Source organism: Cyrtonyx montezumae, unplaced genomic scaffold (assembly GCF_038088225.1).
Source record: "Cyrtonyx montezumae isolate F1298 unplaced genomic scaffold, pur_monq_1.0 scaffold_3, whole genome shotgun sequence".
Taxonomy (NCBI): domain Eukaryota; kingdom Metazoa; phylum Chordata; class Aves; order Galliformes; family Odontophoridae; genus Cyrtonyx; species Cyrtonyx montezumae.
In genome coordinates this window covers 126,525,824-126,546,685 of record NW_027072034.1, presented here as the reverse complement: position 1 = coordinate 126,546,685, position 20,862 = coordinate 126,525,824, and the positions used below count along the sequence as shown (strand labels likewise).

General features: G+C 42.7%; 2 protein-coding genes across 2 annotated transcripts in view; one reads left to right on the top strand and one right to left on the bottom strand.

Moving 5' to 3' along the window:
- CCT2 (chaperonin containing TCP1 subunit 2) overlaps window positions 1-20,862 on the top strand; it is a 57,410-nt gene that overhangs the window by 26,650 nt on the left and 9,898 nt on the right. The window lies entirely within an intron of this gene.
- Window positions 937-20,241, bottom strand: BEST3 (bestrophin 3). The gene is made up of 10 exons (XM_065743307.1): window positions 20,164-20,241; window positions 16,495-16,664; window positions 14,681-14,775; window positions 13,907-14,140; window positions 9,183-9,337; window positions 8,459-8,536; window positions 7,900-8,052; window positions 4,379-4,459; window positions 3,277-3,428; window positions 937-2,160 (listed from the first exon to the last, which is right to left on the bottom strand). Exons 2-10 carry the CDS (start codon window positions 16,644-16,646, stop codon window positions 1,251-1,253), a joined length of 2,010 nt encoding a protein of 669 aa, XP_065599379.1. The 5' UTR covers window positions 16,647-16,664; window positions 20,164-20,241; the 3' UTR covers window positions 937-1,250.

Sequence of the window (20,862 nt, the reverse complement as noted above, 5' to 3'; positions counted from 1 at the left end):
TCCAGACGTAACAGCCCCAGCTCTCGTAGGAGCTGTTCTTGTAGGGGAGGTGTTTGTTCCACCCGTTGGATCACTTTTGTGGCCCTCCTCTAGACAGTCTCCAGCAGGTCCACATCTCTCCAGTACTGAGGACTCTGTGTTCGGACACCAGTGCAGAGCAGAGAGGCAGGATCACCTCCCTTGACCTGCTGGCCAGGCTGCTCCCACACCCTGGTGAAAGTTATGTGAAGGAAGATATTGGGACTGGACTCAAAGTGTGAATCTGTGTGAGTCTCATATTAAAAGCAGAGTCATTACCAATTTCTGGCTTAAATCTCAGAGGGGAGAAAGTTCCTCAGCTCCTGGTCTGTAAGGACAGAGCTAGATAGTAGACCAGATTTTCCCTACAGCTTGTGCCTCCAACTGCAGCTCCTCACGAGTGGAGGCCTCAGACCTGTTATCCCTGCTGGTCTCTTTTAGAGAGGGCCATGGCCCCTGGATAAGCTACGTATGTGTTCATAGGAGCACAGACCAAGACTCATACCTCCCATGCCTAGTTCATCAGAAGCCTTGCCTCTTCCAACTTTCTTAATGGAGTTAATATGAAATATTTATGTATTTATTTTTCTGTAGTGACATAGCTTCAGCAGGAGCATAGCAGGCTCTTGCCCCCACAAGCCACAATAAGGAGCCTGATCTATTCAAGCGTTCCTCTAAGTATTGAAATTTAGTGGGCTGAGGAGGGAATCGAGCCCAAACCTCCCCTTCCAACTCTTTGATTAGAAACCAGAAGTGTTGGTCATCTTACAAGAATGTTATGGATTTAAATCTGAAGGAGCATCATCAGATTAGATGTGTGGCAATGTTCGAGGTGCATCTAAAGGGGAAAAAGATACCTCTGCTCTTCTTCACCATAGCGTTTCTTCTAGGCAAGCCCACACATCTCACTGCCACATGCTGGTTTGAATTCATTTTTGAGGCTCTAAGTTCTCTTTGTAAGTGTTTTGAGGTCCTTTTCAACCCAAGCCATTCTATGATATTGGTGTTCCTATGGTACTTTGGAATTTTCCTCACAAGCTCACAAATTTGAAACCAGTAGCCAAGTGTCTTGAAGTACTGCAATGCCTCATGTTAAGGTGCCTGAATCCTCTGTTGGATCTTGCTCAGGACTTGTCTGAGCATCATGTCTGCCTTTCTGGACCTTCCAACAAACCTAAGTGTGATCCACTTTCAATAAAAGACAGCAAGCTCAGCCAGAACCAGAAGCACTGTTAAGGATTTCTTTTACTTTTCTCATTAGAAAATTCTACTATGGCAGTTTCTTTGGTATCCAGGTTATCCAATAGATGGTGCATTTCAAATGTCTCTGGAGCAGCAGCAGAAGTAACACCTATTCCATCACTTACCACAGTCCTTGGTTGTGAGGATGTTGCAGCATCTGCTACAGGAGGTGCAGAGTCAGCACTGGGCATTGTACTGGGACTATGGAAGCTTGGTAAACTCCATCGCTGAAGGTTTCTCTCATGATCTGTTATGAGACCAGCTATATTACTAGCAGGGACTTCATGTTTGGGTTCTCCTGTCATGCTAGGCATTGACTGATGCATCTCAGTGTCTGGGAGGTATGCAGTCACTTCTGGAGGGAATAAAGAAAGGTCCATAAGAGATACGTCTGCCTCAGTTAGGCTCCTTTGGAGCTTCTCTTCTGGCATGACTTTGGTGCTCTCTGCCTCCGGAGCTGGCTTGCCCAGCACATCAGGTGCTTTTTCCTCAGCTTCAGAGATGATGACCTCAGGAACCGGCTTGTTCACCTCAGATGAGGTGTCACTGTCATTGAGCTGTGCCTCATTCCTCGAGGTTTCACTTATAGGTCCCAGATCTCTGCTATTGTGACGTCTGCTACTTCTGTCAGCTCCTTCGTGTTTCTTCTTGAAGCTGGAGGTAGAATGTCTCCCCCTAGTGTGCATTTCCTGCAAGCGTCTGATGTGTCCCTTCTCATCTGCGGGAAAAAACACCGAATTCTCACTCGTCTGCCGGTTGTAGCGCCGGTGACTGGGGGATGAAGGACCCTCATGGACGCTGAGAAATCTCTTAACTCTTCTCAGCACTGAATGTTGTCTGTGGTGTTTCTCTTCTTCCCAGGGCCACTCTTCCCCATAGAGGAATTCAGTATCAGCCAGCCTGCCAAATAAAGTAAGTAAGCAGCTGTTGCATGTAGGAAGCGTGCAGTCTACATGTAGGTATATCCTGCTATCTTGTCAGGAGGACAGAAATGTTAGGAATCAAAAGCCCTGACACATCCATCAGAAGGTCCCGGAAAGGGTGAACAAAGCGTGAGGGTGCCAGGAAATAGCACTTTCTCCTTTGGACCAGCTGGGTCACCCAGGAAGCTCTCCATGTCCAGGTGTCTCTTTTGAGGACCACGCTGGGAGGGCACGGCTGGGCACCTGGCTCCATTTCATACTAGGGTCAGGAGCCAGGTAGTCCCACAATGCTGCCATGCTGGATACTTGGCCCCAGCCCTCTGGGGATCTACACACAGTTGGCTTGTGCTTAGGGTGAGGGTATATAATAATAATATAATAATAATGGAAAAGCTACTCCTGGAAGCAGAGTAAGATGGTTTCAGGAAAAAATGTCTGAAAGATTCAGGTGGTCGTACCTCATTCAATTCCAAGGTATGACAGGGTGTCTGGAAGTCCCACCTGTAGCTGTTGCTCTTCCCCTTCCCAGCCTTGTGGTTAATGAGAACAGCTATTGCTTTGTCTGCCATGCCATGCACTACACACTATTGTCTGTGTGCATCTCAGAAGACAAGTCAAATAAGGCTGTTCAGCTTTTCTAAGGGCAAGGACTGCAAAAGGATGTAGGCCAAACCCGAGGCAAGGAGTGTAGGGAGGCAACACTGATCCAGAGGGACAGAGGGAATTTCACTCTGTGTTTATGAAGATGTTGGCTTCTTATAAAAAAAAAACAAACAACAACAACAAAAAAAAACTCTTCTTAGACTTAATAATGCTTATTCTTTTTTTCCCCTCTGGTAATTAGAGTAACATAAATTATATTCTATAGATTTATCTTTTCTCTTGAGTAATTTATAGGGTTGTTTTGTTTTTTTTTTTTAGAATGAAAATATTTCTGAAAAGGTTGTGTGTGATAAAAGGAACCAACACAAAGCACTATTCTTTGTATTAGGAGGCAAATAGAATTGGAAAAATTGTGTCCTTCAGCCGCAGAGGTGAGGGCTGCAGCCATGGTGATCTTGCTGGAAGCAGCAGGGACCATCGTGCCACTCACCCCATTTCAATTGTTGATCCAAGGAATGAAGGAATGCAGTAATCAGCAGCTGCTTTTGTGTAAGGTGGCCGAGCAGAAGAATCATTCCAGTAAATGTCTCTCTCCATTCTTGGTAAGTTCATGTGCATCTCATCCACAGCCAGAAGTGAGACCTGAGATTTATTGCATAAATCATGTCACATTCGATATATTTCAGCATACAAAATAACCTGCTTTGTACTCCTCAGCTCAATGCTATTTTTTTTTTTTTTTGAGAGAGCCCTTACAGTAAACTTTCTGCTCTGGGCGTTGTGAAGAGACTCAGTATTACTAAAATCCAACCTCAGAACCTTCCTACACCCATGAAAATCTGAATTTTGTCACAAATTGAACCTCATGATGTGAAGGTATTTCTTTAGGACTGAAGTTGTTTCTTCACCGACGTGTAGTTAAATGGACTTGTGATTCCACATGTGCAAAATGTTAATTGTGTTTCTCAGAACGTTCCACAGGTCAAGAAGATTTTTGATAGATTTGATCCTGGTTTTAACCCCTACAGAATCAAACGTGACTGTCCTGGTTTGGGGCCTTGCAAAAGGTCTCATCAAAAGGGCTCTGCAACACCCTTGCACCAGCAGCCCGAAGCATTAAGCCAGAGACCATGCTTTCTCCTCTTGTGGAGACACTGCCACAGGCCCCTCTTGTCTCAGGCTCTGCTTTGGGGTCTTCTCTGAGGTATTTTAAAAGGAAGATTAATATACTATATCACAATTGTTAGACATTCAGATTAGCAAAGCATGTTTTCATCTAAATGGGACTAGATGGCTTTGGATTTGGCAGGATTGACCCACATTACTTGTTTTTCCTGGCATAAGGTTAACTTAGAGTTGGGGGTCAGCCATTTGCATGTTAGTCAGACAAGAAGCGATGCCAGATACCCAAACCAGAATGCATTAGCTTATGAAAATTCAATCTGGGGATCATAGCTATAGGCAGTCCTTCAGGGAAAGAGTTTATTTTAATGACACTTGCCCTTAATTTGTACCTCAGTGTAAGAAAGGGGATTAAATATAATGGCAATCTATGATATTGCAAAGCCAGAAGTAGAAATAACAACAGCAACCTGTAAATTTCTATCGATGCACCAATTAGTTTCAAAATCATCATCATCTTCTCCAAATGGATTAATAAGTTGTTCTGCGACCTGAGAAAGAAACGAGACAGTGAAAAGAGGTTAACGTGCACTGTCAGGTCTGCTGCCTCAGAGAAAATATGATCTGATTTTTCTCTCTCCCCCCTCCTGTCACTTGTAATCATAACATGAGCTTCAGCGTGATGTTTGTGCCAGTCGCGCGGAGGAACATCTTGCTTTCCTTATGCATGCAGACCCCGGTGCCTCGCTGGGGCTGTCAGTCACGATTGTCAGCCCTGGTCTACAGGAACTGAGAAAAGTCTGGGCTGCTGTGATTGTCACATGTGATAATCATTACTTTCCCTCACTGCTTCTCAGGCTGACTTGTATTAGCGATTTAGCAACGGAAGGCTCTTTTATTGCATTATGGTCTAGGATACTCCACCAGCCCACTCACTTAATATTTCTAGGCAACATAACTGAAGTCTTCTGGAAGTTACACAGCCCATCCCCTGTGTCCTGGCTGCCATCCCATGGCCACTGCCTATTGACCTGAGGTCATGCTAACTGCATCTCTCTCAAGGTTTGAGGAAAGCAGCCTACCAAAAGCCTTGGCTGCAGTGGAAGTCATTTGTCACGGTAGCCAAAGCCAAGAGACAGCGTCTGAGTTTGTTCTTTAATTCAGCCTGGAGGTTTCCGTTTCTGTAAATGAAATGATTAAAGCTGCAAGGGCAAAGCCCATTTCATGGAGGACGTGACTACTCAGGGAGCTCAGCTCCACGATGAGATGCCTTAGGCTGCTAGGGCTAGGGAAGGAAACCTCTTGGGCTGCCCCTTGCCTCACCTATTCCCTACTTGCTAAGGTCTAAAGTGGAAAAACAGCCACAGACTGAGCCAGGCCTCATGATCACCAAAAACCATTGTGGGAATGAAATCACTGCTGCTAAGGGAGAAAAATCTGAAACAGAATAACTGGAGGAAAAAAAAAAAGCCGTAGGAAATTCAAACTACTTATTTTTCAGTTTCTTGGTAAACTGATGTTAAATATCCTTCCCTCCTTCATATTTTTCCCCTTCTTTTTGTCTGTTTAAGGTAGTGATGCCACTGCTGATCCTGGAGATGGCCAGTGCCATGCAGGGTGAGCAGTGAGGTCCCGGGCTCAGCACAGTGTTGGACAAAATGACTGCTATGGGCTGCTATGATCTAAATAACTTATAATAGTACGGCTGTCATTCGCTGGCTATTTATTCGCATGTGCCTCATGGTTAAGGACCGCTCAGCTGCACTGTTACCTAACTGCTTGCTGCCTCTCCTTGCCAGTGGTGGAAGATGATGAGTGAACCACTGAGAAGACAAACTATGAAGAGCCCACAGGAGGCAGGAGGAGTGAGAAGCAGATGAGGGACACCTCTGCTCACACTTGTGTGCATGCCCTGGGGCGTTTCATTTCACATACAGCTATGTGGCTGCTGGAATCGGAATGTGGCAGAACACAAATGGCATTGTGGCTCTCCAGGGCAGGCACTGGATCAGCTCAGTGTTAACCCAGGAACTACTGCCCAGAAATCCACTGCAAAATCTCTTCCACGAGCTAAAAAAAACAGTGAGCAGGGTTAGGACAGAGGGCTTTTCCTGGCCACTAGCTTCTATTGTCTGGAAAGGAATGCAATGCTAGGCAGCTAAGCCCTGCATTTGGATGGTCTGTCTACTGCAGCAATGAAATAGGGATTCAGCAGTGCCTCGTGTTGGGAAACTTTGCCCCTGTATTGCAGGTATAACAAATCAGGCCTGAGGCCAAGGAATGAGCTCAGTTCTGCCATCATCTCTGAGGAATTGCCAAGTTACTGGAAGTCAGTAGTGCTGGCCCTGTACACACACTGGCAGCCAAAGCCCAATGTGCTCAGCAGGAAACAGCTTTAACCTTCAGAACAGAAAGACACAGACTCTATGGCACTGGAAGTCTGAGGAAACGCTGATGATTTTAAGTTTGGTTTTTAAAAGCTGTTCTTCCCCCACTTCATTTTCTTATTCGGAAGATTTCTCAGTTATAATAATATTCCATATCTGCTGCCTGGAGTTGGCTGGAAGCCTCTAACTGGAAAAGATGGATGTTGATGGAGAGGAAAGCATCCCTCCATGGCTCCCTGACACATTGGGCAGGGTGGTCAGGAGGAGCAGCTTCCAGTTTAGTAACCCACTGGGCCAACCTTGAAAGGCAGTGCCTACAGACAAAGCCTCACATCTATAATTTCAAAGCAAATCAGTGCTGAAACCCACTTAAAAAAGATAGGTACGTAAGGCCTGCAGGTATCTCACTTGCTGTTAAACATAAAAGATCACTAAGCAGGTGGCAAGACCAAATGGAAATCAAAGAGGTATCTTATGAAGGGAACTGATCCTACCACTTGCCCGTATGGAAAGTTCTCCCCATCCATGTGCATGTGCTCCTCCTCCAGGCTGGCCCCTATGCTGCAGCTTCCTTTTTCCCCCAACAACTTCATACCATACAGGACTAGAGGAGTTTACCCTGCAAGCCTCTGAAGAGCAGGCAGATTTGCAATCCCTTGCAAAGTATTTGCAGTCCAACAGCTTGGTATGCTGCTTTTTATTTTTTTCTTACCCTACTGTTTTGAAACGACTGTGGGAAGAGAGCTCTAAAAACGGGGGCCTTAAAGGAAAGAGGGCCAATTCTGTGCCATTTATATTCTAACAAAAGTGAATTCAAAATTTCCAGCTATGATTAATAATCCCAAGGGGAAGCCTTAAAATACGTAGACTCTAATACACAGATCTGCTTTTAATCAAACCTTTTTTCAGTTAGTCTATCTTGATCCTCACTGCAAAGAAGAGAGTCAGCGTGAGGCGTGTGACTGAAATACTCACAGATCAATACCAATATGTTAATTAACCAGGCATCAATGGGATGATGGGTGGCATCCAAGTCCTTCCATAATTCTTCTTTTTAATGACTGTTTTTATGCAGTGAGACTGTAGGCAATATTAACTATCACTGTCTGATAGCCTTCTGAAACTGGAGACCTTAGTTAGGCTGCATCCTATTGGTTAACAGCAGACACTAAAGGCAGGCTGTGACCATAAGAAGAAATTGTGATATAGTTTCTTTCAGCCCGTGCCATGTCTGCAAAAGTATCTGCCCACCACATAGCTAAGTGGGAAAAGGCTTTTTTAAATCTTTCATCTGTTATTTTATGGTCCACATCCAGGGACTGGATCTTGCTAGAGCAATGCTTCCTTGGGGAGCTGCTGCTCCTAATGAAATGGTATCTTTCAGGTTCCTGGAAACTCCTTACAGGAAGGTCTTTTTGAGTGGAATTTAAAATGTATTGGATAATTTTTCTTCACAACTACAGGACATTTTGGGCTGAGTGTGGCTTTGGTGCAACTCCGTGAAACCTTAGTGATTTTAGTGTGACATAGATCTGATGCTCTGGTACCTTCAGCAGCTGAGGTAGGGAGAGCATCCCCATTGCCTTCCCAGGAAGCTAGCTTACCTTGAGCCATCCTGCATAGAAGAAGAACTGCAACAGGGTAAAGATTGGAACATAAAGATCTAAGTCATGTCCCTGATACCCTTGGTCAGTATCCAAAAACTGGCGGCCTATCAGGCAGGCAAAAAAAAAGGTATAGACAGCAAGAGTAACGACCTGCAAAGAGAAGAACTGAATTAGAAACATGTAATAATAGGGTTTTATGCATGTATCATCACAAATCCGAAGGCCTCTGACTGCCTTTTGTAATACTATTTACAAAATTGGAACAAAATGTTGCAAATAAAGAGGATGCGATATTAATTACTGCCAGGAGGTAGAGCCAGGAAGCAAAAACATCCCAGAGCTTCCTTACTCTTACAAACTGCAAGGATTTCAAAACATCTTCACATTAAACATGACTTAAATATTTAGCCAGATGCCAATATTCCAGGATTCAATGAAGAACTCAGGTAGCACCTGACATCTTGGAGATGCCAGTTCAGCCTACGGATGTTTAGCACAAATCTCACCTTTTATGGAAAACTTGTTTCAGATTTTGTAAGAGAAAACACCTCAGTACCTGTGTATAGACCAGAGGAATTCCAACCCAGTCATAGCCAAACAAAAGGCTGCACCAAGATCTGAACTTATTCATTTCCTGAATGGAAAAAAAAAAGAGAGAAAAAAAGAAGAAAAGTATCTCAACAAACTCAACTGGTGCTAATTCTGAATGATGGACATTTAGTTATGGGCCATTTTTGTACATGCAAAAGGACAGGGAGACAAGATGGTGTCATATAAATTGATAGAATAATAATACTCAGCAGCTCATTGTAATGTTTAAATATTCACTTAATTTATGGAGTTGGAATACTTATCTATTTCTTCACAATTTCTTCTATCTTATATACTATTTTGTGATATATGCATTTTACTACAAAAATAGCATTGGGCCACTCAATGAAATATGTAGGGAGATTGTTTTCCCTGAAATTGACACTAAAATCAGATTTTTTTCAACAGTAATAGTAGACAGTAACCAAGTATGAATTCACAGTGATGCTTTTACTCACCAAATTGTTGTTTCAAGTAATTCTTTCTGAGTCATATAAATACAATCCCATTGAACTTCTGCTGTGTGTGTTTGATTGTACACTGGCACACCAGAAAAGTGGTATAGATTTTCTCTAAGATCATGTAGATGACACTGGAGAGCTGAGTGCACTTAATCATATTATGTAAGTGAAAAGCTACTGCATAGCAATTTAACACTAGTTTGCTGTAGGTTTACTTTTTCTGCTTACATTCATAAGTGCCTGTAGATCCACGCTGTCTTGAATTCTACCCTCATTTCGTGCCTTCGATGCCAAATTTCCAAACCAGACAAAGGGAACCCAATATTTCAGATGGGGAGACTTAAGGTCATCAAATATTTTTCTTTCATGTCTTGTCATAAAACCTGTTTGTAAAACAACAACAAAAAAAGAGTTGATCTATTCCGTGTTGACAGTGCAATTTATGTTACATATAATTATGTTTATATGATATTTGCATAGAAGCATGCAAAACACCAATTATGATTCTAACTAGTAGCCTCCTTTTTATTTACTTATTTTCTCAGGATGGATCTTGTTCGAAGCAATTGTTTTTGTCCTATGTGAAAAGCAATCCCTGTCAATCAATATATGTGACAGTTTGCTATGGCTCAGCTCTCCTTTGTGACTGTTGAAATGCTGTAGATACATATAACATTAAGCCTTGTACAGATTCACTAGATCACTCTAATTTAATATTCTACTTTTAGAAAGATAAGAAACTGGATAGCATCAGTCAATAAGCTATCACTTTTTGGCAACAATGGCTTTTAGTAGTATGTCATCATCTGTTCTGAGGGCAGTCGGATGACATTCTGGTTCTAATAATTTTTTGGTAAATCTGCAAAGTAGTGAGCAAGAGATGGAGCGTACAAGCACATGTATGAAACAGAGCTCAGCTGAGAGCCTGCCTTCTGCCAACGAAATGCTTCTCTGCCAGATTTCATATTTTCTTTGAGGCTATGCAGGGGCACGAGGGGAAGGAAATGGAGCCATGCAGAGAAGTGCCACTGCTAGCGGTGCACTGGGCCAGGCCCCACTCTGGGCCTGCAGATTGAAGCCATGTTCTGCCTGGCTGCCTGCCTGGCCTGGCGCTGGGGGGGCACCATGCTCTCTGTGGAGGCAGCCTGGCCTCGGGAAGCCCTGCTTCCCTCTGTTGCAAGGAACTCCAAGGGCAGCCAGGGCTGTGTTTCACAAAATCACTGCCTTGGGTTGGCATGGGAGCAGCTGGCTTTCTGGAGCAACACCTCAACCCCTTGGGCTTTGTGGGTCAAAAAGCTTTGCTCTCCTCTGCTGTCCTACTTCCAGTCACACCTCTGAGAAAAACAACCTCAGAAATTTCATGAAAGGGAACTTCACATTTTCCTTTGCCTAAATCTCAGATTTTCTGAGACTGGAGCCATCTTTATGTCTGGGGAACCTAAGTTTTAGCTCAGATGGATGCAAGGCTTCTTTCATTGTGTTGATATTACCTCTGAAACAGCATGATGTTACTAACAAAGTAGCTGCAAATTAAGGGGCTCATCCAACTAGTTATAAGTTTGAACAATAATCTGAGTGCTGAAGATTCAGTCTTGGGGAATTGAGTATAGACATTATTTTTTTCTAAACTCCAGCTACTAAGAGTTGGCCTGCTCACTGATGTTGCTAATGATACATGAAGCTGTGAAAAATAAATATGTACAAACTCACACGGTTGTTTTTCTTGCATAAAAATGTGAATAAGCCAGGAACAGATTTGTTAAACAAGACAACCTTGTTGTCAAGACTGATGCTACTGCTGTACATTTGGAACCACACAACACAGGAAATATGAAATACTGTAAGTACTGAGAAGGAGTACAAGGACAGGACACACTGCTGTTGAGCTAGAAGAAAAGCAGTTCAGCAGTAAGATATGGTACTTCTGCAAAATCCTGGAACTCAAGAGGAGAATAATATATAGCTTTTAAAGGTCCCTGCATGGTTTGCAGCCAGCTGTCATAATGAGTCGCAGAGAAAAAAATCGGGCAATCAATTTGTCTTGCTTGTTATGACTGCTCTGACTCCTGAGTGCTACTCTCTTAGTCTGCCTTTGATTTTCATCTGGCTAGCTTTCTTACTGCAAGATGGGAAAGGATGTTTTTATCATGCTGGAATAGACAGACAGAATACAAAAAAAATTGACAGTCTGAAGCAAGAAATTCCCTGGAGAGGCTCTGGGAAGTCATTATCGAGGACACAGCCTGAGGGGGACACGAAGAATAGCAAAGCTCCAGGGATCAGTTCAGCTTTCCACTTAAATTAGGTACATCTTTTTCAGAAAATCAAGACAAAGCATCATTCTTTTCACAATAACATTCAAATTGCCATTATTTTTAAAGTTAAGGCATTCATGTTTATACTAATTAAACATCGTATTTGGTGGACACATAGATAGAAAATATTAAACATTTCTTGTTTGTTGTTATTGCTGGCGAAAGTTACTGCAGTAAAACTAATATGCAGTACAGAAGCACTTGTAACTGCCTGGATAAAGGAAACACTTTCTATTCCATGAATTACTGGAGATTATATTAAAGCTCATTTATTAAAATCAAATGGTTTCTAAATACGTTCATCTAATGTTTATTTAAAAGTATTGGAAGAATTAACTGAGAAACTCTCTGAACAAAAACGTTGGTTTTGACAAGTGCTGGAAGACAGGGGCAGTTCCAGAAAACTGGAAATATTTGTCAAATATTGTGCCAGAATCTTGAGAAGGATGACCTAAGGAATGACAGGGAATTAAAAGATAGGGAAAGAAAAGTATTAAAATCTTGACACATGATACAACCAATAAAGAATGAAAAGACAGTGATGTGAATAGTGTCAGACAATGTAATTTTATGGAAAAATTATTAACAAGAACATAACCCAGCCTGGAAAAAGGCACTTGTGCTCTCCCTGAAGTGCTCCATGGAATGTTCGGGTCTCCCACCAAAATGGTATGGACTGAGGCAAGACTGGTTCAAGACAGCCATGTAAATAACTATAACAGCTTGTGGTTAGAGGAAGAAGGATCTGATTGGTGATCAACTCCCACATCTCCACTGAGTGTGCTATCAAAGGTTAAGCAGATAAAAGTTCTACATTCTGTTTCTCTATTATGTGAGAAAGGATTAGTAAGGTGCTTCATTTCAGTGGTAGGTCTGGGTCTGTGAATTTCAGCCAGCAGTAGGTGTTCATGTCCCTGGGCTGATACCCCATGTTTCTCTCTGTCATTCCCTACTGCTTGGTTTGGGCTGCTCTCTGCCCAGCTGTTGACTCGTTATTCACATTTTCCAAGATTCATATTCTTGATCATCCAACTTTGCTCTCTCACCTTGCATCTAACAGGATTTGTAAACTCACGACTGCTAAGCACTGATGATAGTGGCACATGTGTGACAGTACTCAACAACTCAGTGTCATGGATCTACATCAATCTACTGCCTACAGTTCCACAGCAAATGTTAAAAAATGAAAAAGAATTTAGAGAAGAGTTATGAAGAAGAGCTAGATATGAGGCCCATAGCTTTCAGGGAGAGACTAAAGAAGACCAAGCTTGTTTTTTCAAGCCTCTATTACACTCTGCTAACAAGTAGCTACTGATAGAAAACATTGATTTTATCTAATTAAAAAAGGAACAAGCAAACCCATTTAAAAATCCAGTGACTTAGAAGATGACCGTATGCAAGTTCAGGCTTGGAATGAAAGTTCACTTTTCAACAGTGAGTTCACAATTGTGAATGTCAGATCTGTTTATTCTCCATTGTACTCAGCTGAATTTTAAATCAGGGCTGCTCAGATTCCTAGAAGGTATTATAGTTCAGTCAGAAATTGCAATTTGAAAAGGAGATGGTGAATAAGCTTTTATGCCATGTGTCGTGGATGAGTCAGACTAGATTATCATAATACTGCTCTCAGATTTAGAACTATGAATTTAAGCAGTTCAATTGCTGAGAAGGGAAATGTGTAGCAGTATGTATACTACGATGGTTCTCAGCTTGAGGACAAAATGCAAAATCGGCACGAGTTGTTTCAGCGATGATTGCTTTGTAGGTATCAGATTCTGCTACTCACATTCATATTAAATGTTGCAGCCTGTTATATAATGCCATAGGGAATTAGAGATAATTGCGGAGTAATATCTTAATCACTCAATGTTAGAAGTAGCAATATCTACCCTCAAGTGTTCAATACCACATCAACAAAAATTCTGTGACACAGTATGTATAAGAATCTACACAATCTGTACTGAAATCCACTGAGATGCCCATACAGTCAATATTTAGTGATGCTGCTCATTCTGGTATGTTTTCCAATGTAGAGGGAAAAAATAAAAAGGAACTCTTGTTTTCCAGTCTATAATTTTGTCTCTTTGGAACAGATTGTCTTTAGCAATAGGGAGGCAGAGCTGGATTAGCCTGCTGGAAATGTGGTAATTTTCCAGCGTGTGCTAGAAGCAGATCGCTGGGGAGAGTGACAGAAGCTTCCTTGACCTCTTGCAGGCTCAGGTAAACAATTGTGTTGAGAAGCAAAAGGAAATAGAATTTCAACGTTCAACTGAATTTTGAAAACGGGGTGAAAACACAAATGATTTCTTTTGGTAAGATGAATGCATTCTGCATGCTGCCTGGAATTCGTTTTTTTCAACACCCAAAGCTTCTTGCATGTATTTGAATTTGTACATGCATATACACACTGCATAATTTAACTACAACGTTGCTTACTAATCTGTGCCAAAGGAATAATTTCAAGAAATGTAAGATTTTCAGTAAAAAAATGACTTCTACTATTTGGAGGAGATCACAAATCTCTATACAGAGAAAGTGAAGCCTTGTTTAATACCTATATGAAGCAAACCCCTTCCTACCCTGTGCCCCCACCCATGTGGGAAAGGAAGGAATTCTGGGAGAAGGATGCAGCAGTACCTGCACCCACCACATGGTCCATGGTGGGGAACCTTTTGTACACAGCCGTGCTCACGGAGCGAAAGATCAGCAGAGAAGTTAAATTCACGTAACGCATTAGGGTCCTCCTGATCAAGCGGCCATACTCATCCCTTCCCTGGACACAGCTAGAGATCAAGAACATCAGTCTGTCTGGCCACGGCAAATTCACAAACTGGTTCCACCAGCGATTCACTACCAGCGTGACATAGAAACCTGCGGGTGAGAAGGAAAAGTATTCAGTGCCTTTCAGGACCCCGGCTTTGCTTACTTTTATTTAGACTGTAGAGTGTCATTCACATCACTACGCTGCTCTATGCACCGGAATAAATGCAGTAAGTCCATCAAAATCAGTATGCAATCAAAATGCATTATTTAGTAGACACTGCAACTTTATGACCTGTTGCAGCTGAGTATCTCATACAGTGCTAACAAAAACTTCCAGATTTTATCTCCTGTAGTAAATGTTGAACATATCTATTGCTTTGAAAGGACAGTGTTAGTGGGCACTGTATATATTTATACATAATATGTATGAAAATACTTTCTATTGGGATATTAAGAATTTGAGCATAAGCGTTGGTGTGACAAAAGCAACTTGACTTTAAGGAGACCTTAAGAAAGTGGTGTCTTCATTCTCAGCCTATAAACTCCCATATGACCCTCGTGTCCGCAATGCTTCCATGCACCGGCATTCACAAGATGCCTGAACAGAGGCAGTGTTGGAGAATAATTTCACATGTAACCAGTACTTACCAAGCACAAAAGTTACTGGGATTTGTTCAGCGTATTTGTCACAGTAAATTGATAATTTTTCAAAGAACCGTTTTTGGCTTCCTGTAAGAAAAAATCTGCAGCAAAAATAAAATGTATATGTCCTTTTGTAGTATTCTGGCACTAGCTACAGAGTGCAAATACATACAAGACAGCAAGCTTGGCTAATGTCTCCAGGCAGATTCTTAAAGTGCTGAACACTTGTAGCATGTAATAAAGAAACTGGAGGAGAAGACAGTATTATTCTCTTGTCTTTGTAGTTTCCTAATTAGACTAGCACTACTAATTAGAATCAATGCACACTGAGAATTAGCATGCTGTCCCATCTAGGCCAATGATGATAGTAAGAGGTAAGTCAGCAAGCAGAGCTTGCTCTCCCATTTTCCAGAGAGCTGCTTAACAAAAATGCTCAGGTCTGCTTGAATTGCAAAAGGTTACCAAATCTCTACTGGCTGTTAATTGAAAATGACACACTGTTGCAGCAGTTTTTGCTCTTGCTCCCACAAAATTTTGTGTATCTGCAAAAAGAAAAACATAACAGTGCCTATCTCATAGTGGGAAAAATATTCACCACGCAGTAGAAAATGAGTGGAGCACAGCAGCTTCTTCCCATGGAGTGAGTTGTCTAATGAAATACAGAAACATGGGCCATTATTTTATTTGGAGATACGAATATTACAGCTACTCTTTGATTTCACATGACAAATATTTGGTGGATTTTCTTATGGTCTCGTAGTAAAGTCTAAAGTGCATATGAAATGTTTTCCATGTCAAATATATTCAGGTTTTAAATTGCTTAACTTTCTGGTGAAACTGGTTTATATATATATATATATATATTTTAATGTATTAATACTGTACATTTCTTTCTGAGTGCACAGGAATAGACCACTGAATACATTGCCAAGCTGCTGATTAGACATAGGCAAACAGAAGGTAATTTTCTTCGTTATCCATAAAAAGAAAACATTGTGGTCTACTCACATATCAAGGTAAGAGCTGAATCATGATTTTGATACTGATGTTAGTGCACTTCATGAATTAAAGGCTCACTGCACTAACTGATGCATTGCTGCTGCTTAATTCACACCTCAGTAGAAGAAGCAGCTCTTCCTCTGGCATTGTGCAGCATACAGGCAATAACCACAGCCTTGTTCCATGCAGTCTTGCAAGATTAGGTCCTTAAAAATAAAGCTTGGCGTTCTCTTCTAGCTTTAAGGGAAGCCTCACAACTCCTGAGAAAAGACTATGTATAACTTCTGCCTCAAATTATTCCTTTCAGTTTTGTCAGTGAAATTACATCTGAGTGGCTGTAGAACTGCAGCAAGCAGAGGCATACTTGTCAGAACAATAAAAGCTAGGTATACATTGTGGGCTAGATATGGGCATTTGTTTGTCTTAACCAACTAACTTATTTGGCTTAACTTCATCAGAAGGACTGTTCAACATAGGCAGAGGGCTGAGCTCAGTCAAATCATAGAGTCATAGATTCACATAATCAGAGTCACGAAGGTTGGAAAAGACCTCCAAGACCATCCACCTATCAGCAGTATCTCCCCACTAAACCATTTCCCTCAGTACAACATCTAAACATTTCAAATGTGATAGACTGCATTTCATTTACACTCCACATGATTTCTATGGAACTTCAAACGTGGAAATGAGAGATCAGAAATGTCCAAGGAAAAGACAACTTTGTAGCACCCCCCCACCCCATACTTGCTTATCAGCCTAATGCTATGAAGTGTGAAACTTCAGTATAACATTTAATGAGATGTGAATTGGAAAGAGTGTACCTGTATAATACACTTATCGCTGTGTAAAGGGTAGCAAAAACAATAAATTCTCTGTACAGCAATTTGTAGATGCTGCCTTTCCACTTTAGGAGTAATCTGTGAAATCCAAAGAAAGTGGCATTTGCTACTTTGCTGGAATAAGTGACTGTCATCGTCTTGGCAGGCTGTGCCTAGAAACAGTAGAAGAGAAGCAGGAAACCAACAACATTTTAGACAGCGTATCCTAACCTGAATGCAGCCATGTATAGATAGATATACAGATACACACACACAAATGCACGTATAATGCTAGATGTATACAGACAGACATGCTGTGTTTCCATATATGAAGAGAGAAGTGTGGAGGTGTTGTGGTTACATGCCCTGCTGAGACCTGCAGGACAGTGGATGCAGCACTGCGCTCTGGGGATGGCCCAAGCCACCAGCCAAAGGCACAGCCAGTGCCAGGCCTTGAGTGGCCTTTGTGTACTCCCGGTTTGCTCCTGGTCTGGTGCGAGCAAAGAAAAGAAAACAAATTTGCTTGAAAATTTTCCAGTGCTCCAGTGACAGAAGCAAAGTTAGATTTCACAAATGCCCCTTCCTACCCAGCCAGAATTTTTAGCTGGCTTTGGTAATTATGGTCATCGAGAAGCAAGTGAGACCTGGAGGCAGCCTCTTTCATTAACATTTACGACAGCAGCTGAGGGTGGCTGCAAAGCCCTGTTATTTTGCTCCTTAGCAGCTAGGCACGCTCACCACTCCGCTTTGGCATTGCACGGCCATGCAAAGAGCCACGGGGTTGCTCAGGTCCACAGCGTGCAATGCAGCCTAATTAAAGCAGTGACAAAAACATACAGGTAAATATTATAGTCCGGTGTTCATTCTTGCTTACTGAGCGTAGAGATGTTACAGCAGCTTTTATGTGCTTACAGAAAACTCCAGATATGGATGACAGCAGTTTTGTACAGCATTTAAGAAAGGCAGCAAACAAGACAAGCGTAAAGCCTCCAGGTAGTCGTCGTGTAGACACTCGCCTAAATGTGCTTCTTGTCTGTATTTTCTTGGTGCCAGTGTAGGTCCTTAACTCTCAGAACAAAATATGAACCCACAGTTAATTGATGACTTGACGGTATTTAATGCAGCTTGGCTACATCTATGCAGAGCATAAAAACAGGCCATTAAAATTCAGCTGTAAAAGTGCCACTTTTTCTTTTGCTCATCGGGGAATCAGCAGGGAAAAGACACCATAAGCCTGCTATTACTGACAGACTGTCTGTTCCCATGTGCCGAATGTCTGCTTGAGTTTGCCAGCCTGGGCTCAGAGAATTTTTTTTTTGGTGTTTTTTTTCTTTTTGAGTTGCATAACTTTTATTCCCTAGCATCCAAATGATAGCTTTCCTGATTCTGAGACTTGGCACATCCCTTTCAATTTCACTGTTGTTGTCATTGAACTCCAGAAAGTTCAGCTCAGGAGCTAAGCTGACTGCCTGGCAAGCAGCAAGCAGCCCTTCTGCTGGGAAGACTGTGGTCAGGACGCAACGTTTAAGAAAATGGAAGCAGAGATCTCCATTCTTGAGCAGAAACAGGACTTTACAGGCATGGAGAGAAGTCTGTGGCTAAGATATAGGGTGGGAGTAGGGTAGAAAAACATTGTCAGTGCACACTGAATATCCTGACATAGCTGCAGGAGACTTCTGCCCTTGCCTGTGTGTTCAAACAGTAGATTGAAGCATCCTTCTCCCCACTACTATGCTGTTCATAATGTAACTATATAGAGGCACAGATATTGACAAGATATCTGATAATGTGATGACTTATAGCTGGTCTTGTACCCTTGCATGGTGCAGAGAACAGAAGGAGCAGTCAGACAAATGCAGTCTGAAGTAAAACATAAACTCCTGACTGAGGAGGCAATCAGACATTGGAACTGGTCTCCTTTGGTGTCGAGGTCTCCAGGAAATTTTCTGTTCCCCTCTATCAAAGACCATGGAGAGAAAAGGCCTTCAGCTGCACAGGAAGATGGTGATTCACATGAAACCCACAGCTGTTCTGCCTATAGGATTTATAAACCATCATCACTGCTACTCCCTTGAAGGGTGTGGGGCTGTTTCTTCCTTCACTTCTCATCACTGAGATCTGTGTATGTATTGTGTCCCCCTTGATTTTCCTCTGAAGTGCCAGTGACTGCATGGTGCCAGAATCTGGCATGAGTTCAGCTGGAAAAATTGGGTTCGCCTCCTCTGAAGACCTGTGTGGAAGTGCCTAGGGGGTGGATTTTAGCTACAGCTGCAGAGCTGTAATGGTAACAGGATTGCAGATTAAATATTTTCCCCTACATTACACTGGAAGAGGTGATTTTTCTGCAGCGTGCCTGCTTAATTCCAGCACTACATTTCACTTAATCAGATTCCTGCCACTTCTCTTAGCACTTTCCTTGAAGCCCTTGGCTGTGAGCAGAAAATCTTCACGTGAGTTTAGGAGATGCTGGATATCAGCAAATTTTTATTTCTGCCTCTGGAATGGGGCAAATATAAGTGGGACTCTTACAGCAGTTTCAGGCTGCAGTGCCTTTGTTTTCTTTCCTTTCCTGACCTGGGATGCTCTGCATTTGAAGTTCCTGCTAAGCAAATGCTTTACTGAGCATTCCTCATTGGGTTCATACAGGGGATTCAGGGTGAAATGTGATGTCCCAAAATATACATTAGGTCATGTAAGGTGACTGAAGATGGCTTTGGACTATAGGAAGCCATGACAGACAGGAACATGCCTGTCTGTTTAGATCTCACAACACCACAAACACAGATTCAAGTCTACACTGTGTTTTCCCTCCATGAACAGCTACCCTCACCGGGGAACAGCACACCCACATTTATGTGGCAAGTTCTCATTTGAATCTTGGCACTATGGCTGACTCCTGCTCGGTGGTCCCAGCTCACAGGACAGGGGCAGCATTTGCCTGAGAGTCCTTCAAGCATTACTCATGATAACAGGAAATTAAAAAGCTAAAGCTGAGGCTGACAGGAAGAGCAAAAGATCCCGAAGCCTCCAGCACATTCCTGCCTATCTTGGCTGGGGCACAGAGGTACAGAGCTCGGGATCAGACATCACAGTAACTGCTGCTGCAGACTTTCCTATCAACGCATTGCCCTGCCTCGATCAGGGCTAGGCTTTCTGCTGGTTTGGATTTGAAGGTTTTGATGATGGTGACACAAGTTATACACCTTTTGTGCCCACAGAGACATTGGCTCACATCTCTGACTTTGCTTTTCCTTTGGCTCAGGAAACTTTCTCCAGCCTGGACTGAAATGTGAGTTAGCAAGCATTTCACTTTTGCTAAGATCATCAGAAGCCCTGAGACATAAGTGCTTAAAAATAATCTTTTTTTTTTTCCTCCTACTGCTACTGAGACCAAATGTAAATGGGTTTTTTGCCTGGCTGAGAATTTCAGGATGCATTAGTGCTCAGAGAGAAACCACAGTAAAAAATAACAGCAATCAGTGTTCCCTAACTGACCATTAAAGGGACATTACAGAACACATAAATAAGTAGTGCCTCTGCACAGACCTACCCCTTGTCATTGTGTTATCTGATTTATGAGTGTATGCTATAGTAGAGAAGACAAGCAAGAGAGAGAGAGATTTGCACTAACCAAACACAAAAGCACGCTGAGCACGCTCTGTGCCCACTGACCTGCTGTGTGGGTCTGGCAATCCAGGCACGAAGGCAAATCCCAGACCCTTCCTCCTGTTCCAATGTCCCACACGGAGATCCCCTTGGGCTGGTGTTGTCCTGTGATCTTCCTGTAACCTGGAGTAGGGAATTGCTTCCACCCAGTCCCAGGAAGAGAGGACTGACAAGCACAGGGGTTAAAATGACTTTCCACTTCTGGAAGGCTGTTTTTGCCAAGTCCTCTGTCCTGTCAGTTACACAGGGAACAAACGCAAGCAGCAGCGGCAGCGGCAGCTGCTGATCTTGCTCTTTTCTAGTCTATAATTATAGCGCCGGTTGCCGTCGGAAGGACCCCTTTCATTTGGATGCAGAGTCTTGCCATGGCTTGGCTGGCACCTCCCGTTTTCTTCATTTTACTTCCTGTCCCAAACTGGGACAGACAAGGAGCATTTTCCACTGTGACCTTTAGAGAGTCACCTCCTCGTACCTAGCCCTCCGGAGACACATTAGGGAATGGCACGTACTGCACCCCAACAGGAAGACTGGACAACTTGGGCAAATTTGGGACAAACCAGGGAATGTGCCCCAGCTGCTCCTGGATCATCCCCTGGACAGCACTGCTGTTCTCTTGCTGACCTGCTGCCTGGAATTGGGAAATCAGAGCTGCAGGGCATGCTGCAGAAATCACCCATTCCTCAAAACAGGCGGCGTTGCTGTTAC

Coding starts and splice junctions, on each gene's coding strand:
- BEST3 (XM_065743307.1), bottom strand. CDS start 16,646: ATGACAGTCACTTATTCCAGCAAAGTAGCAAATGCCACTTTCTTTGGA. Junction 3,429..4,378: donor GCATCGATAGAAATTTACAG/GTTGCTGTTGTT, acceptor AATAAATCTCAG/GTCTCACTTCTGGCTGTGGA. Junction 2,161..3,276: donor GGATCAACAATTGAAATGGG/GTGAGTGGCACG, acceptor TTTATTTGGCAG/GCTGGCTGATACTGAATTCC.